We start from the raw sequence: 18,905 nt of genomic DNA, 5'->3' as shown, positions 1-18,905 counted from the left end.
TTGAGGTCCTCAGCTTCTTTGCCCTCTTGCCTCCTGCCACCCTCCCTGGGATGCATTTCTCTTCATCTTCCCTTTGTCAGCTACTGCTCATCCTTCGGCTCAGTTTAGGTGTCCCCTCCTCAAGGAGGCCTCTCTATGTCCCCAGGTGCCATCAGACAGTCTCCGTGCATGCTCTGTGACTCCATGTTGTGTCCACCTTCCCCAAGGGCCATGATCCCTGTGACGGCAGGAGCTGTGGCTGTCTCCAGCCCAATATGGCTTAAGACTACATGCTCTGGACTCAGACAGTCTGTGGTTGAAGCCCAGATATTACTGCTTGTGGGATCTTGGGCAGCTTCTCTCTCTAAGCTTCGGTTTCCTGATGGGTGAAATGGAGCTCCTAGCAGGACCTACTTCAGAGGAGCGTGTGAGGGTTCAGTCTGAACTGAGAGCAATGCTTGACATTTAGTGAGCCCTCAGCACAGGTTAGCAGTCACTTTATCTCCTGTGAATTGCCGTCTTTGGCATTAGATAGCCATTTAATGACTCTTTGCTGAATTAATGAAGGAGTGAATGAACAAAACCCGGGGTATCTGCAGATCCAGGTGAGAAATGCAGGGGTCAGAATCCGAGGACAAGGATGCAGGGCACGTACCCGGACCCCTGAGGAGTGTCGAGCTGACTATGGGGTGATCTAATTTCAATAAATAAAAAATTTCATTTTCCATAAAACAGACACCTTTGTGGTGAGGAGAAACGGCTTGGACCCTCAGAACCACAAACACAGAGTCCCAAAGCTGACGTGGCTGCAAAGCCACTGCCCTCAGTGTTCATTGTGGTTGCCGGGTAGGCTCTTCTCTGACAAGCTGGGTGACGTGGGCAGGCCTCTTGCCCTCTCTGGGCCTCAGGGCCTACATTTGAACAAGGTGTGTGTGTGGGGGGGTGGGAAGTGGGCCAGCAAGTGTTCACAGCCTGCTCAGGCCCACATTCACCTGTTCATAACAAACATTTTGTATCACCCTTTACTGCCTTAGATGGAATTCAGAGATAATAAAACTGACCTACACATATTGAAAAAATCGACATCATGCTCTAACTGGAGAAATGAAGGGAAAGTAATTTGGGATAGAATGATCTGTATTTCAATCCTCAGGTATAAGCACAAAACAGGACAAAATGAAGCAGTTAGATGCTTACCTCTATGTACTTGGCTGTTTTATGAGTGAGCGAAATACTCTAAGTGTGTTGCTGTGGGTAATACAGTTTTTCAAAATGATAAAAAAAAGCCTCAATAAAGTTAAGAACAAGACAAATTTCAGTCTTCCCTTGATTGACACAGTAATTGCGTTCCTGGGAAATCTGGTGTACATTAAAACTGGGCAAAAAAATGCTTTAACTTTATACTACATCAAATGCATTAGGGTCTAGGTTCAGGTTATTATGAGCAGGTTTCTAGCAAGTCGTGGCAAGCCGTGTGGGAGGAGGGACCATTCTTCATGGTTTGAGATTCTGCTTTCTGTTGCAAGGGCACCCAGCACCAGGCCTGGTCCCAGTCCCTGCTCTCTTTGTTGCTGTGTCAACCCCAAATGCCCCCCAACTTCCCAGAAAGTCCGGAGGCCTGGAGTCTCGCTCTAGACCACGTCCACGCTAGGCGGCTAGCAAGGTCTTTCCAGCCTGGAAACTGACAACTTGCTTCAGCTTAAAGATTGGTGGGTGATGGGGTTCCCAAGATCCAGCTTCTTGGCTGGTATTCAAGTCCCTGAACCCAGATGCCACTCCCTCTTCACTTTTGTGCCACTGAGGAAAGCCCTGTCTTAGGTGAGGGGATCCTTGACCCCTCTTCCTGAGGCCTCAGGGCATCCTTCCTCTGTAACACTACATGGCAGCTCATGTTTCTTGAGCATTTACTATGCCCCAGACACTCTTAAAAGAGCTTTAAATACACTAACTAATTCATCTTCTCAACAGCTCGATGAAATGAGTTCTATTATCACCATTTCTGTTTTACGAGAGGGAATCCTAGGCTCCTAAATGAGCATGGACCCAGGCATCAGGGCTCCAAGCCTGTGTTCCTAGGCTGTCTCTCCTTGTCTTGTAGGACTGTGTTGGACCATTCCCATGTCTGGCTCCAGGTGATCTGACTGGAGGTGTTTACGGCAGCAATTTGATTAGGAGGGGATGTGAGGGTGTGAAGTTGAAACTACGTTTTCATAACATGTATCTAAATGTCCTTAATAAAACTGGGTGTAGGGAGGGTGCTGAATGCCCAACGCCAGTCCCCCGCTTCCTACCTCCAGCCCCACCCCCACCCCCATGCCAAGTCCTACCACCACTGCCACCTCCAGCCTCACCTCTCCCTTGAAGACCCACCACTACCACCTGCTGGTGCACCCAGCCCCACTGTCACCGCTAATCTCACCCCCAGTATTACATGCACCCCACTTCCCCAGCCTCCATTCAGTCTCATCCCCACCTTGGTTGTCACCCTAGCCTCACCCCAGTCCCACCCTTTAGTCCCACCCTCCACCACCTCCCTACCTTCCTTTGGCACCCCCTCAGCTGTCCCCCCACCAGTGGTGATGTCATTGTGGGCAGGGATTATGCACCCCCAGGGCATGTGTCTCCTCTGATCTGTCTAGGCCCCCAAGCACTAGACCCTCTATAGCTTAGTGGCTCAGGGAGAGCTGCCAGGTGGAGGATCCTATTGATTTCTCAACTGATACTCAAATCTTCCAGAGGCTTCTATACATAGAGGCACCTCTCCCCTCTCCCTACCATCACTGCCTCAGCAAAGTCGGGACTATTTCTCTCTCTTTTCATGACTTCCCCAAACCAACTAATGATAGTAATAATAATATAACAATACTGCCAACCTGTGTATGGAAAGATGCTTGGCTGCACTAGTTGGCAGTGAGACCCAAGCAAAACTATGACAACATGCCCTTTAGCCCCAGCCAACCAGCAAAACAGTGTACAAGTCCGATGATATGAAGTAGTGGTGTGGATGTCAGGCAACAGGAATCGTCTCCTGTCTGGTGGGAGTGAATGTGGGCTCAAAGACATTGGAACACAATTTGGCAAATCTAGTTGAAGAAGCCCAAAACCTATATAACTAGCTCTACTTGTGCGCATATATCCTAGGCAAATGCTTGCATGCATACTCAGGAGACACATTGAAACTGTCTGTGGTGACAGTGAGAAACTGGAACAACTTAAGTCTCCAACCATCAATAGAAATCACAACTAGAATATAGTGAAACAATGGAATACTATACAGCTGTGAAGATGAACGAATCAGAGCTATAGGTAACCAATCTGGCTAAATCTCAGATGTTGAGCTGAAAAAGCAAGGTTGGGATGATATGTGTAGTGAAGTGCCATTATATAGTGCCATTTAGTTAGAGTTTAGAAATGTGTAAGACCATGCTCGACTAGGCCCGGCACCCCCTTGCCCCCCAGCCCAAAGCTATACAGCTGCCCTCTGAGCTGTGCGAGTGCGTGTCTTGTGCATGGTGGTGGAGCGCACCTGACCAGGCCTGGCGTCCCTTCTCACCCCAGCCCAACACTGAACCCTCAGGGCTGCCGTCCTCCGTGCTCCAGATGCCAGGATACAGGAGTTCTCTGTGGAGCGGTGTCTGCCCCTCCTCTTTCTCCAGCTCTGGGCCTTCTCTGCAGGAGGAAGTGAGAGGCCCTCACGGCCCGAGGAGAGCGACGTGAATAGACCCATCTCTCTCACAAGGAGCTGCCATGCAGACTGGGCCCTGGGCAGCCTTGACTCCTTGGGGTCAAGGGTCTCCTTAGGGCAGGACGAGGAGAGGGGCAAGAACCATGGGAAGGGGAGAAGAGAGAGAGAAGAGCGCAGGAAAGGAGAGAACAGAAGAAGAGGAGGGAGAGAAACAGACGCTCCGATGCAGGGAGGCCTGGAGTATGGGCACTGACCTCCCACCTCAGATCCCGAGGCCTAAGCAGGATGAGCCGCCAGCGGCCTGTTGGCCCTGATGGGAGCTTCGGCCGCCACGTGGCCCGCCCCCTTCTCTGTCTTTGATCTGTCATCTTGCCTGTGCAGCGCCCCAGGCCCCACAGCAGGGCAGGGGCTGGACTGAGAACTTTGACTCCAGTTCATTTCTTGCTCTTTCCATCTGTCAGGACCAGGTTTTCCCCGAGGGCCCTGAATTATCCACCATGTGTTTTATTTGCCAGCACCCTCTCCACTTCTTTTGGGGCCTGGACCCCCCTGCCCTGCCGTGTCCCTATAAGTCACGTCAATGTCTTTCCCTAGGATTTTCCAGTGAAATCTGAGGAGGGTCAGGGCCCTCTAGTGGCTGACGTCACAAGATGAGGGGCTCAGGCACCGTGGGCTGCCCTGCTCCCTGCCATGTGAAGGACGTTGACTGCAGTTTATTCCATCAACACATTATGACAATTATTTGGTGCTTCCCAGGTGCCAGGCACAGATAACATGCATTCATGCATTTTAGCCTCAAAACTGCCTCAGAAGGGAGGTGCTAATGCTATTAGCAATTTACAGATAAGGAAACCAAGCCACACTGAGAGAAACAAAGTCACCCAAGAGATGAACAGGAGAACTGGAATTTGAACCTGAGCAGTCAGGTTCCCAAGATCATGAACTTCACCTCTCCCCTGTGCTCCCCCTCAGATGTTTACAGGGGTCTAACAGGTGCCAAACATTCTGCTTGCTGCCTGTGCCATGTCAAGCACACTCCTGCCTCAGAGCCTTTGCACTTGCTGTTCCTTGTGCCTATTAAGCTCTTCCCCCAGATATCTGCAAGATTCTCTCCCTCACTTCCTTCAGGTCTCTGCTCAAATATCTCTTGATCAGCCCCCTTCTGACCACCCTAAATAAAATAGCATCACCTCCTCCTATCTCTGGCAACTTCCACCCCGACCACTGTTTTATTATTCCCTCAGCACTCACAACCGTGTGACGTACGACTTATCTATGTTTAGTCACCCATTGTCTGTCTCCCTGCAGTAGGAAGTGAGCTCTGAGAGCTGACTTTTCTGCTTTATTCTTTGCATGCTGATTAGCGCCTGGGCCATCGTCTGCCTTCAACCACTTTTTATGACTGGACGAAAGAGGCTACAACGGTGAAAAGTTAGGTTCCTGCCCTCGGTGAGCTCAAATTCTAGTGGGGACAACTAGCAGCCATCAAGCAACTGCTTGCGCGCGCGCGCGCGCACACACACACACACACACACACACACACACACACACACACATTTATTTCAAGCGGCAGCAGTAAGTGCTGTGAGGGAAATGTAAGCCCCCTGAGGGAACTGAGAGGGATGAAGATGTCATGGATACGACGGGCTGGGGAGGCCTCTTGAAAGAAACGGGTGGGCGGAGACTTGGGTGAACTGGAGAACTTGGTGCCGTCAAGGCTCAGGTGGGCGTCGGAGGGGGGTCAGTTTAAGGGGTGGTGATGGGAGATGAGATTGGGGGTGACAAGGACCAGCTCATCAGGGCCCTGCCATATGAGGCGGTTTTCCGGGGCCGAGCAGGGAACCACATCCAGTTCTTTCGGAGGTCCATTTCCGGGCTTCCCTGCTACTAGTTTCCTGCGGCTGCTGTAAGAAATCAACCACAAACCTGGTGGATTAACACAGTGGAAATTTATTCTGTCACAGTTCTGGAGGCCAGAACCTGATGTTAGCGTCACTGGGCTGAAATCAAGGCGTCAGCGGCCATGCTCCCTCCAGAGGCTCTGGGGAGACTCTGTTCCTGCTGCCTCCAGCTTCTCGGGGCTGCCAGCATCCTTCAGCTTGAGGCCGCATCACTCCCATCTCTGCCTTTGAGGTCACACTGCTGTCTCCTCTTCTGTGTCAATCTCCCTCTGTCTCTCCCTCATCAGGACACTTGTGACTGCATTTACAGCACCCCCCTCGGAGATGACCCAGGATAACCTCCCCATCTCAAGATCCTTAGCCACATCTGCGAAGTCCTTTTGTGTGGTATAAAGTAACATTCACAGGTTTGGGGGTTAGAACGTGGGTATCTTTTGCGGGGGAGACATTATTGAGTTTACCATATCTGCCCTTTCTTCCGATGTCTGGTAATTCAATGATCTATTCACTTCTCCGCCTAAATTAATGTCCTGTTTGGCTTAGGTTTGTTCAAGCTGTTTTTCTGTTTATTATAATGAAATCATCCAGAGGAATCCACTTCCCCGCATAGTAGGTGCTAGTAAATGTGCACATGGAAAGGGAGTTCACGTGATCTGAGGGTACACAGAGCACACAGCACATAGTAAGCCCTCAGTAAACGACCTGAATTGGTTCTCATACAATGCAGGGAAGTCCATGTTACCATCATCGATGTTCCGAGGGGTGAAGTGACTGGTTGGTCACTAAGGCCGCACGGGGAGGGAGGCAGGGCTTCAGGGTTAGAAGTCAGGCGTGTCTGACCCCGGGGAACGTGTGCTTTCCCTGCATCAGGGCTTCTGCTGATGCTTTGGGCCAGACAACTCTATGTTGGTGGGGGCATCATATGATGTTTAGCAGCATCTGTGACCTCTCTCCACTAGATGGTGATAGCACCCCCGAAGTTGTGACAACGGAAAATGTCTCTGGACTTTGCCAAATGTCCCCTGTGGGGGCAAAATCTCCCCTTCTTGAGAACTACCGCCCTCCCTTACGCTGCCCTAGTGGAGGTGGTGGTACAAAGAGGGGCCGTTTCAGATGGCAATCGAACTCTGGTGTCACGCAGAGCAAGTAAGAGGCTGCCTCAATGCCCCTGAGGTGGAGATTATTGATTATCTACACATATCTGCCCACTGGTTCTCTAGTGACAAATTTCACCTGGGCACATTGTGGTCAGAATAAAGACTACATTTCCCTGCCTTCCTTGCAGCTAGGTGTGACCATGTGACCACATTCCAGCCAATTAGAGGTGATGTGGGTGATTCCTAGCTGTGCCCTTGAAGTGGAGGGTCATGCTCCCTTTCACTGCCTTCTTCCCTGGTCTTGAGGCCTAGAATGTGGACTTCATAGCGCCAAGACCTGGGAATCCTGGGTCTCAAAACCAGGGAGTCCCCATATTGCCTGGCCTGCTTGTGCTTAGATATTACTAGAGAAATCAATTTTCTTGTGGTTTAAGCCACTGTTATTTAAAAGTTTTGTTCAAGTTGCCAAACCTGCATTCTGACTATTACAGACACCTAGGCCAGCCACGGTGGGGAAGGAGGGAAGCAGGAAAGGGGGACAGAGGACACAAATGGAGGGGCACAGGGTGTCTGGCTGGGCGAGCTTAGAGACGCTCAGGGAAACCTTCCAGGAAGGACTCTAGTTGGAGCTTGAAGGGGAAGAAAATGTGGGGAGGTGGAGAAAGGGGGCAGGCATTCCAGAAGAGGCTGGAGCAGGAGCAAGGGCCTTGAGGAGAGACCCAGGCAAGGCCTTGAAGGACAAGGAAAGGGAGACACATTGGAGGGGAGCGCTGTGCCAAGTGGGGAATTTCACCAGGTGAACCAAAACCACGCGTAGGGATCCTGGAGTTCATCATGAGGCCTGGGGGTATCTGGAGGCTGGGATTGGAGGCAGAGAAATGACTGGGGAGCCCAGCCCCTCTCCTACTCAGAGAACCCACTCAGGGGCTGACCCTTCACCCACGCCCCATGCCCCACGCCGCATGCTAAAATGAGTACAGCTCTGCTGGGCCTGGGGTCCTGCAGTCTTCTTGCCGAGGGTTCCTCCGGCGGACAGCCAGGGCCAGCAGGAAAGCAGCCAAGGTCACTGCCTTCAGCCCCAGGACCACAAGTGTGAGCACAGACAGGAGGCCTAGGGGACACAGGGGAGAGCTCAGGGAAGACCCCCGGGTGAATCCCCCACAGCCCACACCTCAGTGCCCCCGTGGTGAGGTTGGGCCCAACTGCTGTATAACCTCTGGGGCCACATCCTTTCTACGTTGTGGGGAGTCAAAGACCTCCCCTCCCTCTGTCCTGGGCTGAAGAGGCTTTGCCCAATATCTTATCTGTACCTTTAATCACCTTGACAGCATCTCTGACCTCTGATAATAATAGAAAACTGCTTATATCTATTGGCTGCTCTGCTCTCTGCCCCAGACGCTGAGCTAAGCAGTCCTAATTGCCTAATATAATCCTCAAACTAATCTTGCTTACTAGGATAACCATGCAGTTTGCTTAGATGAGGAGACAGGCTCAGAGTGGGGAAGTGACTTGCTCAGGGCCCCATGCGTCAAAGAAATGATGAGACCAGGTGGTCTGGCTCCCAGGAATGGCAGGAACAGGGTGAGCATCGGGGGGGCTAACCTGGCCCCCTGTATCCCTCCCCCCATTACCGAGCACCCCCGAGTGTAACAGGTGATGTGGCAGGCACAGTTCTGGGTTCTCAGTGGATCTGCACACAACCCCATGAGGGAGGCTCTTGGATTCTTATCCTCTCTCCCCCCAAGTTCTTAAAGGAGGACACCAGAGATTCAAGGAGCGAGGCAACCTGCCCACAATCACACAGCTAGAAAGGGGCTAATCCAGGAGGCTGGCTACAAAAGCTTGTTCTTCAGCACTGTTAGGCACAGCTTCACCGTATCCTTGCACTGAATCACAGGGAGCTCACTACCTCTCAAGCAAGACCACCCACTGAACAGTTAGCACTGGCTGTTAGAAAGTCCTTTCCTTCCTTCTTTCTTTTTTTTTTTGAGGAAGATTAGACCTGAGCTAACATCTGCCACCAATCCTTCTCTTTTTGCTGAGGAAGACTGGCCCTGAGCTAACATCCGTGCCCATCTTCCTCTACTTTATATGTGGGACGCCCGCCACAGCATCATTTGACAAGTGGTGCATATGTCCATACCTGGGATCCAGGCTGGTGAACCCTGGCTACCGAAGTGGAACGTGCGAACTTAACCGCTGAGCTACCGGGCCGGCCCCCAAGAAAGTCTTTTCTTTGTTTGAGCTTTAACGTGGTTCTCGGGTTCCTGGTTCTGTAGTTGAGGTGGAATCCTGGGAACTTTCTTGGTGGCATACGGGTCCTAAAAGTCCGGGACTGCTCCCTTTCCACGGACCAGCCATCTTTGGCCCCCTTTGCCTAGGGAGGACTGGTTAACTCCTCTGGAGGTAGGTATACTCACCTGATGGAAATATCCTGGCTACACGCTCATTGATGAACTCTGTCTCTTGGGGAGCACTGGGCTTTGCTGCAAGGGAGAGAGGTGGTCTCGCATTCCCCCTTTCTGTCTGTCCTGCCAGTTCCCGAGCCCTGTGCTAGGAGCTGGGGTTACTGAGATGAGTCTTCCAGTTTCTACCTGGAATGGGGGCTAGAATTCAAACCCTATAACTATGAAGGACTAGTTAGACCTGCTTGAGCATCTCTGGGGTAGGGTCAATGTCTGATTCATTGCTGTGTTGCAGTACTTAGTACAGTGCAGGGTAGCAGTAGGCAATAGATGTTTGTTGAATCATTAAAGGTCTACAAAAAGTTCTGTGGAGCCCAGAAGGGGGAGCCCGGAAGAGGGAGAAATTAACTGCCTGGGAGAAGGAGAAGGTTTTACAGGGGAGGGCTATGTGTGCTGGGCCTTGAAGGATGAGTAGGAGTTCTCCAGAGAAAAGGAGAATGCATTCCAGGCAGAGGGAATGGCAATATGTAAAGGTATGGAGGCTGAGAAGAGCTGGCTTTTTTTGGGACATGGTGAAAAGGTCCTTATGGACCACCTCCCCCTCTCTCCCAACACCTCCTAGACTACCCGTCTCACCTTTCACTCTCAGCCTGGTGCCCTGTCCAGACAGGTATTGCCTGTTGAGTTTCCTCTGAAACTTTACGCAGTAGTAAGTGCCTGCATACTCAGTGGAGACGCCGTGTAGAAGAATGCTGAAATCGCTGTTGGAGGCCCGGACCGCTGTCACGTTGGGGTGGGAGAGGCCTTCAAAGTTGTAAATGGCCTCCCGGCTCAGACCAGACCCCCGAAACCACCTGATGGGTCCGGGGGGACCATTTCCAAGCACTGTGCAGTTCAGGAGGACAGTGTCTCCAGTGGTCGACGACACCAGTTCCTGGGGCTGGATGATCCAGAGGTCTGGCTCTGAGTCCCCAGCTCCTGAAGCCAAAGAGAGGTTCTTGTTGAGTGCCCTCTCTTCCGCCATCGCCCACGCATTTCCTCCCCCCCCATCTTCCCTCCCTTCCCCCTGACTTCCTCACTCAGCCCCTCCCTTCCTCATTCCCTCATTACTCACTAGCTGATTCACTCAGTAAAGAGGTTCTCAGTGCCTACTGTGTGCTGATGCTAGGACTGGGGAAAATGAAACTCAGCAAGGCACAGAGATGTCCTGCCCTGAGAAAGCTCCCAGTCTGGTGGTGGAGATGGTCCAGAATATCCCCCTGAGGTTGGAAACCCAGAGGACTGCAGGACCACGGAGAAGACACCTGTCACAGCTCGGAAGGAGTCAGAGAAGCTGTCCTGAAATGTTTGCATCAAGTTAGAATGAACTCCCACCCCCAGATACTCTCCGTGTCAACAGTTTATTGGGGTATTTTCATAAACACCCATTCTTCCATTTCATCACCTGAATGGCCCTTGAAGAGGGAATTATGTTACCTATTTTACAAGTAAGCATTTGAATTATATAGAGCTGGAGCGACCGATTTAAGAACACACTCCTGTTGAGAGAGACCCAGGATTTGGCATCCAGGTCACTGTTGGCGGACTTACAGACAGTATGACTGATTACTCGGGGAGTGTGGTAGATTAAATCATCAGCCCCAGTTCTTGACTCTCCTCTGGTATCATGGCACATGCATATGCTTGCCGTGACCTCATGGTGGCAGGGACACTTCCTTGTCTCTTGACTTGGAGCTTAGCCGTGTGACTTGCTTTGGTCAATGGGCTGTTAGCAGACATTATGCGAGTAGAAGCTTGAAATGTGCTTGGGGCTTTGGGACTTGCCCTCTTGTGCATCTGCCACCTTCATGAGGAAAACGCACTCCGGCCAGTCTGGGCCCTGGAATGAGCCATGAGGGATAGAGCCCCCCCAGCTGCCTGTAAATGTGTGAGTGAGATATACCAACTGTATGCCCCTGATGTTTTGTGTGTACTGCGTGACTGTGGATAAAGGTGACTGATGCAGGGAGACAGGGCTGAGCAGAATGCTGGCACCCAAAGGGCTGATACTCACCCTTCACGAGCACTGAGGTGCCCTCATCCAGCTTCTTTTCTGGGTGCTCACTTAAGCCATCAAATCTCACACAGTGGTAGGTTCCAGCATGCTCCCTGGTGACAATGTGGATATAGATGGAATAGTCGCAATTAAGTGGCTCCAATGTCCTCTGGATCATGGGTGTCACCCCGGGGAAGATGCCGTGTTTGAAGTTATAAATTTCCTGCTGGTCCTGATTGCTCACCTTGACCCATTTTATCATGTCATCAAGGCAGGAGCCAACGAATGTACACCTCAGTAGGAGAGTCTCACCTTCTGCCACCAGCATGGGGCCCTCCGGCTGCTGCACCTGCCGCTCATTCCCGTCGCTCTGCTCAGAGGCTCCTACAACAGAGGAAGAAGCGCCTTGGGCTGGGCAGGAAGAACTTGGAGCCCTAAGAGGCAAGCTAGAGGCCAAGAACAATTGCTCAGGACACTCGAAGGGTGTTGTTGGAGAGGGAAGTGAAAGAGGACATGAGGCAGCTGGCTGGAGAGAGAGAACACAGTTATCAAATGGAGAACTTACAAATAATAGATGGCACTTGAATGCTCCCCACATGCCAGGCACTGCATGTATTATCTCACTTATTCCTCTCAACACTCCTACGAGGTGGGCAGCCTCATCTTCATTTTACAACAGAAGACACTGAGAGCCCAGAAAGGTTACATAACTTTCATTGGGCTGAATTGTGGCCACACATCCCCCATTCGTATATTGAAGTCTTAATCCCCAGGACCTCAGACTGCCACTACATTTGGAGACAGGGTCTTTAAACAGGTAATTAAGATAAAATGAGGTCACATGGGTGGGTCCTAATCCAACATGACTGGTGTGCTTGTGAGAAGAGGCGATCAGGACACAGACACACAGGAGGAAGACCACGTGAAGACACAGGGAGAAGATGGCCATCTCCAAGCCAAGGAGAGAGGACTCGGGAGAAACCAACCCTACTCACACCTTCGTCTTAGACTTCTGGTCTCCAGAATTGTGAGAAAATTAGTTTCTCTGCTTCAGCCAGCAGCCGGTGGTGCTTTGTTATTGGCAGCCCAAGCAAACTAATGCCTTACCCAAAAAGAATGTGACAGAGCCTCAATTCAAGCCCTTGCAGCCTGATTTTGGAGTCTCTGCTCTTAACCCTCCAATGTGTCACACAAAGCTTGTGTGCTGTGGTGTTCACATACCCTCCCTGCCTCCCATGACTCCTTTAATGAGCTCCAGAGCTCGTTGATGTGTTGTGAAGTGGGTCAACTCTGCGGATGGCTTGGAGTGCTGAGTTTGGCCTAGGACTGGGCGGAGAGAAAGAGCGCCGAGGCCTCCCATGGCAGTCCCTGCATACCTGGGTTACGAACGTGGTCACAAGCACTCCCTCCAAGAGCTCCACGTGGTGGATGCTGTTAGCACCTCCATTTTTGAAATGAGAAGACTAATGCTCAGAGAGGTGAATAAGCCTGAGGTGAACCACGCATTCAGTAGGTGCCATGGCTGGGAAATGAACTCAGATCAGGTGACATAAGGTTCTGCTCAACACAAGGGCATCAGCTTTGTGACCTGAGTTTCGCTTGGTTTGTGCGCCCTTTAGGTCTTGTGAATAACTTGGTCATACTCCAAGACTTATATTGTGGTGCTTCTCAGTTGCCAGTGAGCTGAGGGAGTAGGGAGGTGAAGCAAACCTTCCCTTCTAGGAGGGTCTGAGGAAGGGTTGTGGAATTCTAAATTCTTTTCCTGCTCGTCTTCAGCCGGGCATGAACTATGAGCCACTAAGAACAGCTTCATGTTTGTGACCAAGTGATACCCCACGTTCAATTCTGTGGATTCCTTTTGTCCTTGGTGTCTTCAGTTCTGAGAAGTCCATCACCTCCCACTCCCACACACTGTTATTTGAGTCAGTCGAGTCTCTTCTCTCTAATCCCTTGTGGTGTTTCTTTCCCTGACCTCAGGTAGTTTCCTTACACACGCACTGAACAGTGCCCATCACTCAGCACAGGCCTGAGAATAGCACCTGCTCCCACCTGCCCACCTGGAAAACCTCATGATCCACAGGGCAATGGGTAGACCACCCGGAAGAGACACTCTACCCACAGACAAGTGCTCTGGTCCCACCTAACCAATCTGGAACACAAGACCCCAAAATGATAAAAAATAATAGCATTCTATTGTGAGGCTTATAATATATGTATAAGTAAAGTTCAGACAACAACAGAATACAGGCTGGGAGGGGGGAAATGTTAGGATACCATTGTAAGGTTCTTATACTACATGGGAAATTATAGATATCACTTAAAGGTAGACCGTGATAAATTAAAGGTGTATGCAGTTGTTTCTTAGTATCCTTGGGGGATTGGTTCCAGGACCTCCTGCAGATACCAAAATCTGAGGACGCTCAAGCCCCTTATATAAAATGGGGCAGTATTTGCATATAACCTGCACACATTCTCTTGAATACTTTAAATCATCTTTAGATTACTTATAATACCTAATACAATGTAAATAGTTGTTATATTACATCATTTAGGGAATAATGACAAGAAAAAAAAATCTGTACATGTTCAGTACAGACACAACCATCATAGGCCTTTCATCCACAGTTGGCTGAATCCTTGGATGCAGAATCCACACATAGGGAGGGCTGAGTGTACTACAAACCCGAAAACAACCACTAAACTACAAAATAAAGAGTTATAGCTAATAAGTCAATAGCAGGATAAAATAGCATTATAAAAATATTTAATTACCAAAAGAAGATGGAAAAAGGAAATAAAGAAAAAATAGGAGGGTAACAGATTTAAATCTAATCATGTTAAAAATTACTTTAAATGTAAATGATCAAAATATCCTAAGTAAAATTTAGAGGTTGTAAGATTGAATAAAAGAGTAAGACCCAAGGATATGTTGCCTACAAGAAATGCACTTTAAATATAAAAGTGCAAATACGTTAAAATGAAAATGACGGAAAAATATATAGCATACTAACATTAATCAAAAGAAAACTAGAGTGGCTATATAATATCAGACAAAATAGATTTCAGAGCAAAGAATATCTCCAGGAATAAAGCAAGTCGTTTCATGATGATAAAGGCGTAAATTCATCAAGAACACATACAAATCCCAAACATTTATGGACCTAATAACAGAACTTCAAAATACATGAATCAAAACCCAATAGAACTATAGGGAGAAACGGATAAATCCAGAGTTACAGTTTGAGGTTTCAATATCCTTCTTTCAGTAGTTGATAGAACAAGTAATCAGAAAATCAGAAAGAATATAGATGGCTTGAAAAATTCTAGGAATGAACTCAGCCTAATTGACATTTATAGAGCACTGGACGCCCAAATAGCAGGATCTACAGTTCTTTTCAAGTGCAAGAGAAACGTTTACCAAGACAGACCGTATTCTGAGTCATTTAGTCTCAATAAGTTTAAAAGAATTCAAGTCATGAAAAGCATAGTCCTTGACCACAATGGAATTAAACTGGAATCAATAGCAGATAGATACCCAGAAAACCCCTGGATATTTGAAAATGAAATAACACACTTCTAAGTGACACCTGAGTCAAAGACAAAATAAAAGGGAGATTAGAAAGTATTTTGACCTGAATGAAAATGCAAACACAACATTAAAATTTGTGGGATGCCATTAAAGCAGGGGGAAATTTATAGCTAAATGCTTGTACTAGGAAAGAAGAAAGGACTTAAGTGACCTGAGTTTTCACCTTAAGAAACTAGAAAAAAGAGCAAATTAAACCCAAAGTAAGTAAAAGAAAGGAAACCACAAAGTCTGAGTGAAAATCAATGAAGTAGGAAAGAAAAAATAATAAAGAAGATCAATAAGAATAAAATCTTGAGAAAATCATTAAAATTGATAAACCTCTAGCCATACTGAATGGGGGGGTGGGTGGGGCGGGGAGAGAGAGAGAGACAGACAGAGAGAGAGAGAGACGGAGAGACAGAGAGAGAGCGCACATTTAGATTACTAAAATCAGGAATGAGGGAGGTGACATCAGTGTATTGAAACGATAATAAGGGAATATTATGAACAAGTTCATGGCTATATATCTTTGACAACATGTACAAATTCCTTGAAAAACACAAACTACCAAAAAGTTACCTCAAGAAGAAATAGACAACCTGAATAGCCTTATTATCTATTTAAAACACTTAATTTGTATTAAAAACCTTCCTACAAAGAAAACTCCAAGCCCAGATGGCTTCACTAGTGAATTCTACCTTACGTTTAGACTTGACACCAAAATCATGATCCATAAAAGAACAATTTGATAAACTGCACTTCATAAAAATTAAGAACTTGTGCTGTTCAAAAGGCACTGGTAAAAGAATGAAAAGACAACCCACAGAGTAGGAGAAAATGTTTTCAAAGCATATATCTGATAAAAGGTTTGTAACCAGAATATATAAAGAATTCTCAAAACTCAATAATAAAAAACATGATTTAAAAATAGGAGTTGAACAGTCTCTTCACCGAAAAGGACACATGTGAAAGACGTTCAACATCATTACACATCAGGGAAATGCAAATTAAAACCGCAATGAGATCTTACTACACATCTACAGGAATGACTAAAATTAAAAAGATTGGGGGCCGCCCCCATGGCCAAGTGGTTAAGTTTGTGCACTCTACTTCGGGGGCCCAGGGTTTTGCTGGTTCAGATCCTGGGCGCGGACATGGCATTGCTCATTGGGCTACACTGAGGCGGTGTCCGGCATGCCACAGCTAGGAGGACCCACAACTAAAAAATTTACAACTATTTACTGGGGGGATTGGTGGAGAAAAAGCAGAAAAAAAGAAAGATTGATCATACCAAGTGTCAGTGAGGATGTGGAGGAAATGTCATCCTCATATATTGCTGATGAAAATGTAAAATGGTACCACCATTCTGGAAAAACCATTTGGTAGTGTCTTAAAAAGTTAAACATACACTTACCATACAATCCAGTCCTTTTATTCTTAGGCGTTTTCCAAAGAGGAAGGAAAGCATATGTCCACACACAAACTTGTACACAAATGTTCCTAGAAGCTTTATTTGTCATAGCCTCAAATGCAAACAACCCAAGTGTCTGTCAATAGGTGAATGGAAAAACAAACTGGTTTATCCAGACGATGGACAGAAAGGAAAACAAATGAACTGTTGATATGTGCAGCAACATGAATGAATCTTGAAATAATCGTGCAGAGTAAAAGAAGCCAGACAAAAAGGAGGACATACTGTATGATCTTTGTTTATAAAGTTCTAGAAAATGCAAACTCCTCTATAGTGACAGAAAGCAGCTAAGTGGCTGCCTGGGGAGGAGGAGGAGTGGCGAAAAGGAATCACAAGGACATTTTTGTGTGTGTTGTAAATGTTCATTATCTTGAATTTGGTGTTGAGTTCACAAGTGTGAAACATATCCAATTTCCTATAAAACGTATCAAATTGTACATGTTAAATGTGTATAATTTATTGTATGTCAACCGTACCTCAATAAAGCTGTTATAAAAAAGAAAAAAAATTTGTGAAGATGAAGCCTGCATGTGTGTGATGAGAAAGGGAAAACTAATGGTGAAGAGGCAGTGGGAGGACGTGAGGCCTCAGAGAGCACCAGCTAGGGGTGAGTTTGGGAAAGTGAAACAGCAGGAAGGAAACTGCAGCCTAGAATGAGGCCACGCGCCCCACACCCCTACTCCTCCCCTCTCCTTCTTGGTTCTTCTTCCATGTTGTCTCATGGACTTTGGGAAATGTCCTGGGTACCTTGTCTGTGGAACTCGACCAGCCCCTTCCCTACCGCTCTGGGATTCCTTTCCATCTATTTCTATCTGCGTCCCCTGTCTTTCATAATCTTTGTTGAGGGGCTCCCTTTCGGAAGTCTGGCAGACAATCAATATTTTTCAAAACTATTTCATCCTGGGTAGTTTAGATATATGATTTTCTAGCTTAGTGCCTAACACGTAGTGGGTGCTCAAAAGTATCTGTGGAATGAATGACTAGGAATTTCGATTCACATTTTACAGTCGAAGAAGCCAGCTCGGAGAAGTGAAGCGGTGCTCCAAGTCACAGCCAGTGAGCGAAGGAGCATCCAGGTCTGACCCCACACCTGGGTCCCGCGAAGGCCTCTCCTGGGGGTGACCAACCTGGAGGACCCAAGGTGTGATGAACAGAATCTGGCTCTCAGGAGGGCCTGGTGCAGGGAGGGACTCAGATGGGCAGGAGATGGAATGAGCCAACTAAGAGCCAAGCATCTTGCCTGGTGGATTAGAGGGTTCTGGGCTCAGAGGCTGAGCTGTACCCAGGAGCCCAAAGACTCAGGAGTTAAATCAGCCTGACAATGACTTAGAGGAGACCTGGGTATGACAATAATAATTGCCAACAGTTATTAAATCTTTACATCGTGCCAGGTGCTTATAGGTATTACCTTATTGAATCTCTAAACAAAGTCGTGAGGTGGGTCCTGCAATGAGCCCCATTCCGCAGAGGTGGAGGCACAGAGGTTCGAAGAGCAGTTACTTAAAGTAATCAGTGGTGAGCTTTGAGCCCGGCTTTGTCTCAGGCTGAGCCAGGGCTGCTCCAGGGTGTGCGATTTGTATGGTCGCACAGGGCCCTGTGCTTAGAGAGTCCCCACGCTCGCACGAATGCTCTGCTATTGCTGGCTTAAAATCCTTAATACGTTTTGCACCAAGGGCCTGCGTTTTCATTTTGCATTGGGCCCCCGCAAGTTATGTAGCGGTCCTGGGCTGAGCCTCACCATTTTTGTGTTGAATACTCACGGCACCCCTATGGAAAGGTCCTATTAGCAGGCCTGTCTTGCAGGAGACTGACGAGCCAGGGCAGCTGACAGGGGCACACAAGTGTCCCAGCTGGAACCCCAGAGCCTGGCAGCTTAACTTCACTGTGCTGCCTCCCAAGAAGTTCTGCTTCTCGGGACACTGGGTCTGGGCTCTGCTGGGGACAGGAATGTTCTCAGCTCCCCTCTCCGGCTCTATCTGGGTGGGGTCCAGCCCCTCTAGGCATGCCAGAGCATGTGGCGCCCCTCTCTGGGACAAGCCAGGGGTGGATCCTGTTCTGTCCCGGACTCCACTCACCTGAGAGGACAACGAGCAGCACGAGCAGTCGGGAGCAGGGGTGGGTGGGGGTGCACATCGCAAGGGGCACACGCGCCTTCTGTGCTTCCTAAGACTGATCGCTGGTCTGCTCTCTGATGGGTGCTGGTGTCTGAAGTGGGGCCCGTGATCAAGGCTGTTTCTGCTCCTTGTTGCCAAGGCTCCTCGGGGAAGTGTTTTCAGTACAGCAAGACAAGGCTGCTGGTGCAAGAGGAAGGAGCTGGGTGGAGGGGTTTCCGGCTTCCACATCTTGGCAGTAGTTCCTATAATCACTCTGTCAAAATCTTAATGACGTCTTGCCCTAGGCCCTGTCCTGGGCACCCTGGCAGAGAGAAGGACACGGCTGTCACAGCGTCTGTTCGAGTCAGCCAGACTTTCCGTCAAGTATTGAATCTGTCTCTTCCTGGCTGTGTGACCTTTCAAACTCGCTTGCCGTCTCTGTGACCTTGTTTCCTCATCTGCAAATCACAAACTGTTGCAATCCCCTCCTCAGAAAGGTGTTTGAGGATTATACAAGATACATGTGTGGGGGCTCAGCACAAGGTAAATGCTAAACATATTGGCCATCATTATTCATGAAGGGTAGGAAATAGATGAGGTGACATTTGCTTAAGAAGGATTTATTATAAAGCAAGCCCCATGGAATCCTCTTTTTGGCAGCACACGGAGGG

At 48.5% G+C, this 18,905-nt stretch overlaps 1 protein-coding gene across 3 annotated transcripts; it reads right to left on the bottom strand.

Annotated features, from left to right (window-relative positions):
- Positions 1-5,593: 5,593 nt before the first annotated feature.
- LOC124248289 (signal-regulatory protein beta-2-like) lies at positions 5,594-18,364 on the bottom strand. 3 transcript variants are annotated; one of them, XM_046678148.1, is made up of 5 exons: positions 18,217-18,364; positions 11,121-11,486; positions 9,704-10,045; positions 9,083-9,148; positions 5,594-7,773 (listed from the first exon to the last, which is right to left on the bottom strand). In XM_046678148.1, exons 1-5 carry the CDS (start codon positions 18,272-18,274, stop codon positions 7,628-7,630), a joined length of 978 nt encoding a protein of 325 aa, XP_046534104.1. In that variant the 5' UTR covers positions 18,275-18,364; the 3' UTR covers positions 5,594-7,627. The 3 variants fall into 3 exon arrangements, 2 of the variants coding, with proteins under 2 accessions (XP_046534104.1, XP_046534105.1); XR_006890970.1 differs by having other exon boundaries at positions 7,671-7,773; positions 8,806-9,148; XM_046678149.1 differs by lacking the exon at positions 9,083-9,148.
- Between the last annotated feature and the right edge of the window lie 541 nt (positions 18,365-18,905).

Source organism: Equus quagga, chromosome 12, assembly GCF_021613505.1.
Source record: "Equus quagga isolate Etosha38 chromosome 12, UCLA_HA_Equagga_1.0, whole genome shotgun sequence".
Classification (NCBI taxonomy): domain Eukaryota; kingdom Metazoa; phylum Chordata; class Mammalia; order Perissodactyla; family Equidae; genus Equus; species Equus quagga.
Note: the sequence above shows the minus strand (reverse complement) of the source record. Positions and strands in the feature narration are given on the sequence as shown.

Coding starts and splice junctions, on each gene's coding strand:
- LOC124248289 (XM_046678148.1), bottom strand. CDS start 18,274: ATGTGCACCCCCACCCACCCCTGCTCCCGACTGCTCGTGCTGCTCGTT. Junction 11,487..18,216: donor GCTGCTCGTTGTCCTCTCAG/GTGAGTGGAGTC, acceptor CCTCTGTTGTAG/GAGCCTCTGAGCAGAGCGAC. Junction 9,149..9,703: donor CACCAGGCTGAGAGTGAAAG/GTGAGACGGGTA, acceptor TCTCCCTTGCAG/CAAAGCCCAGTGCTCCCCAA.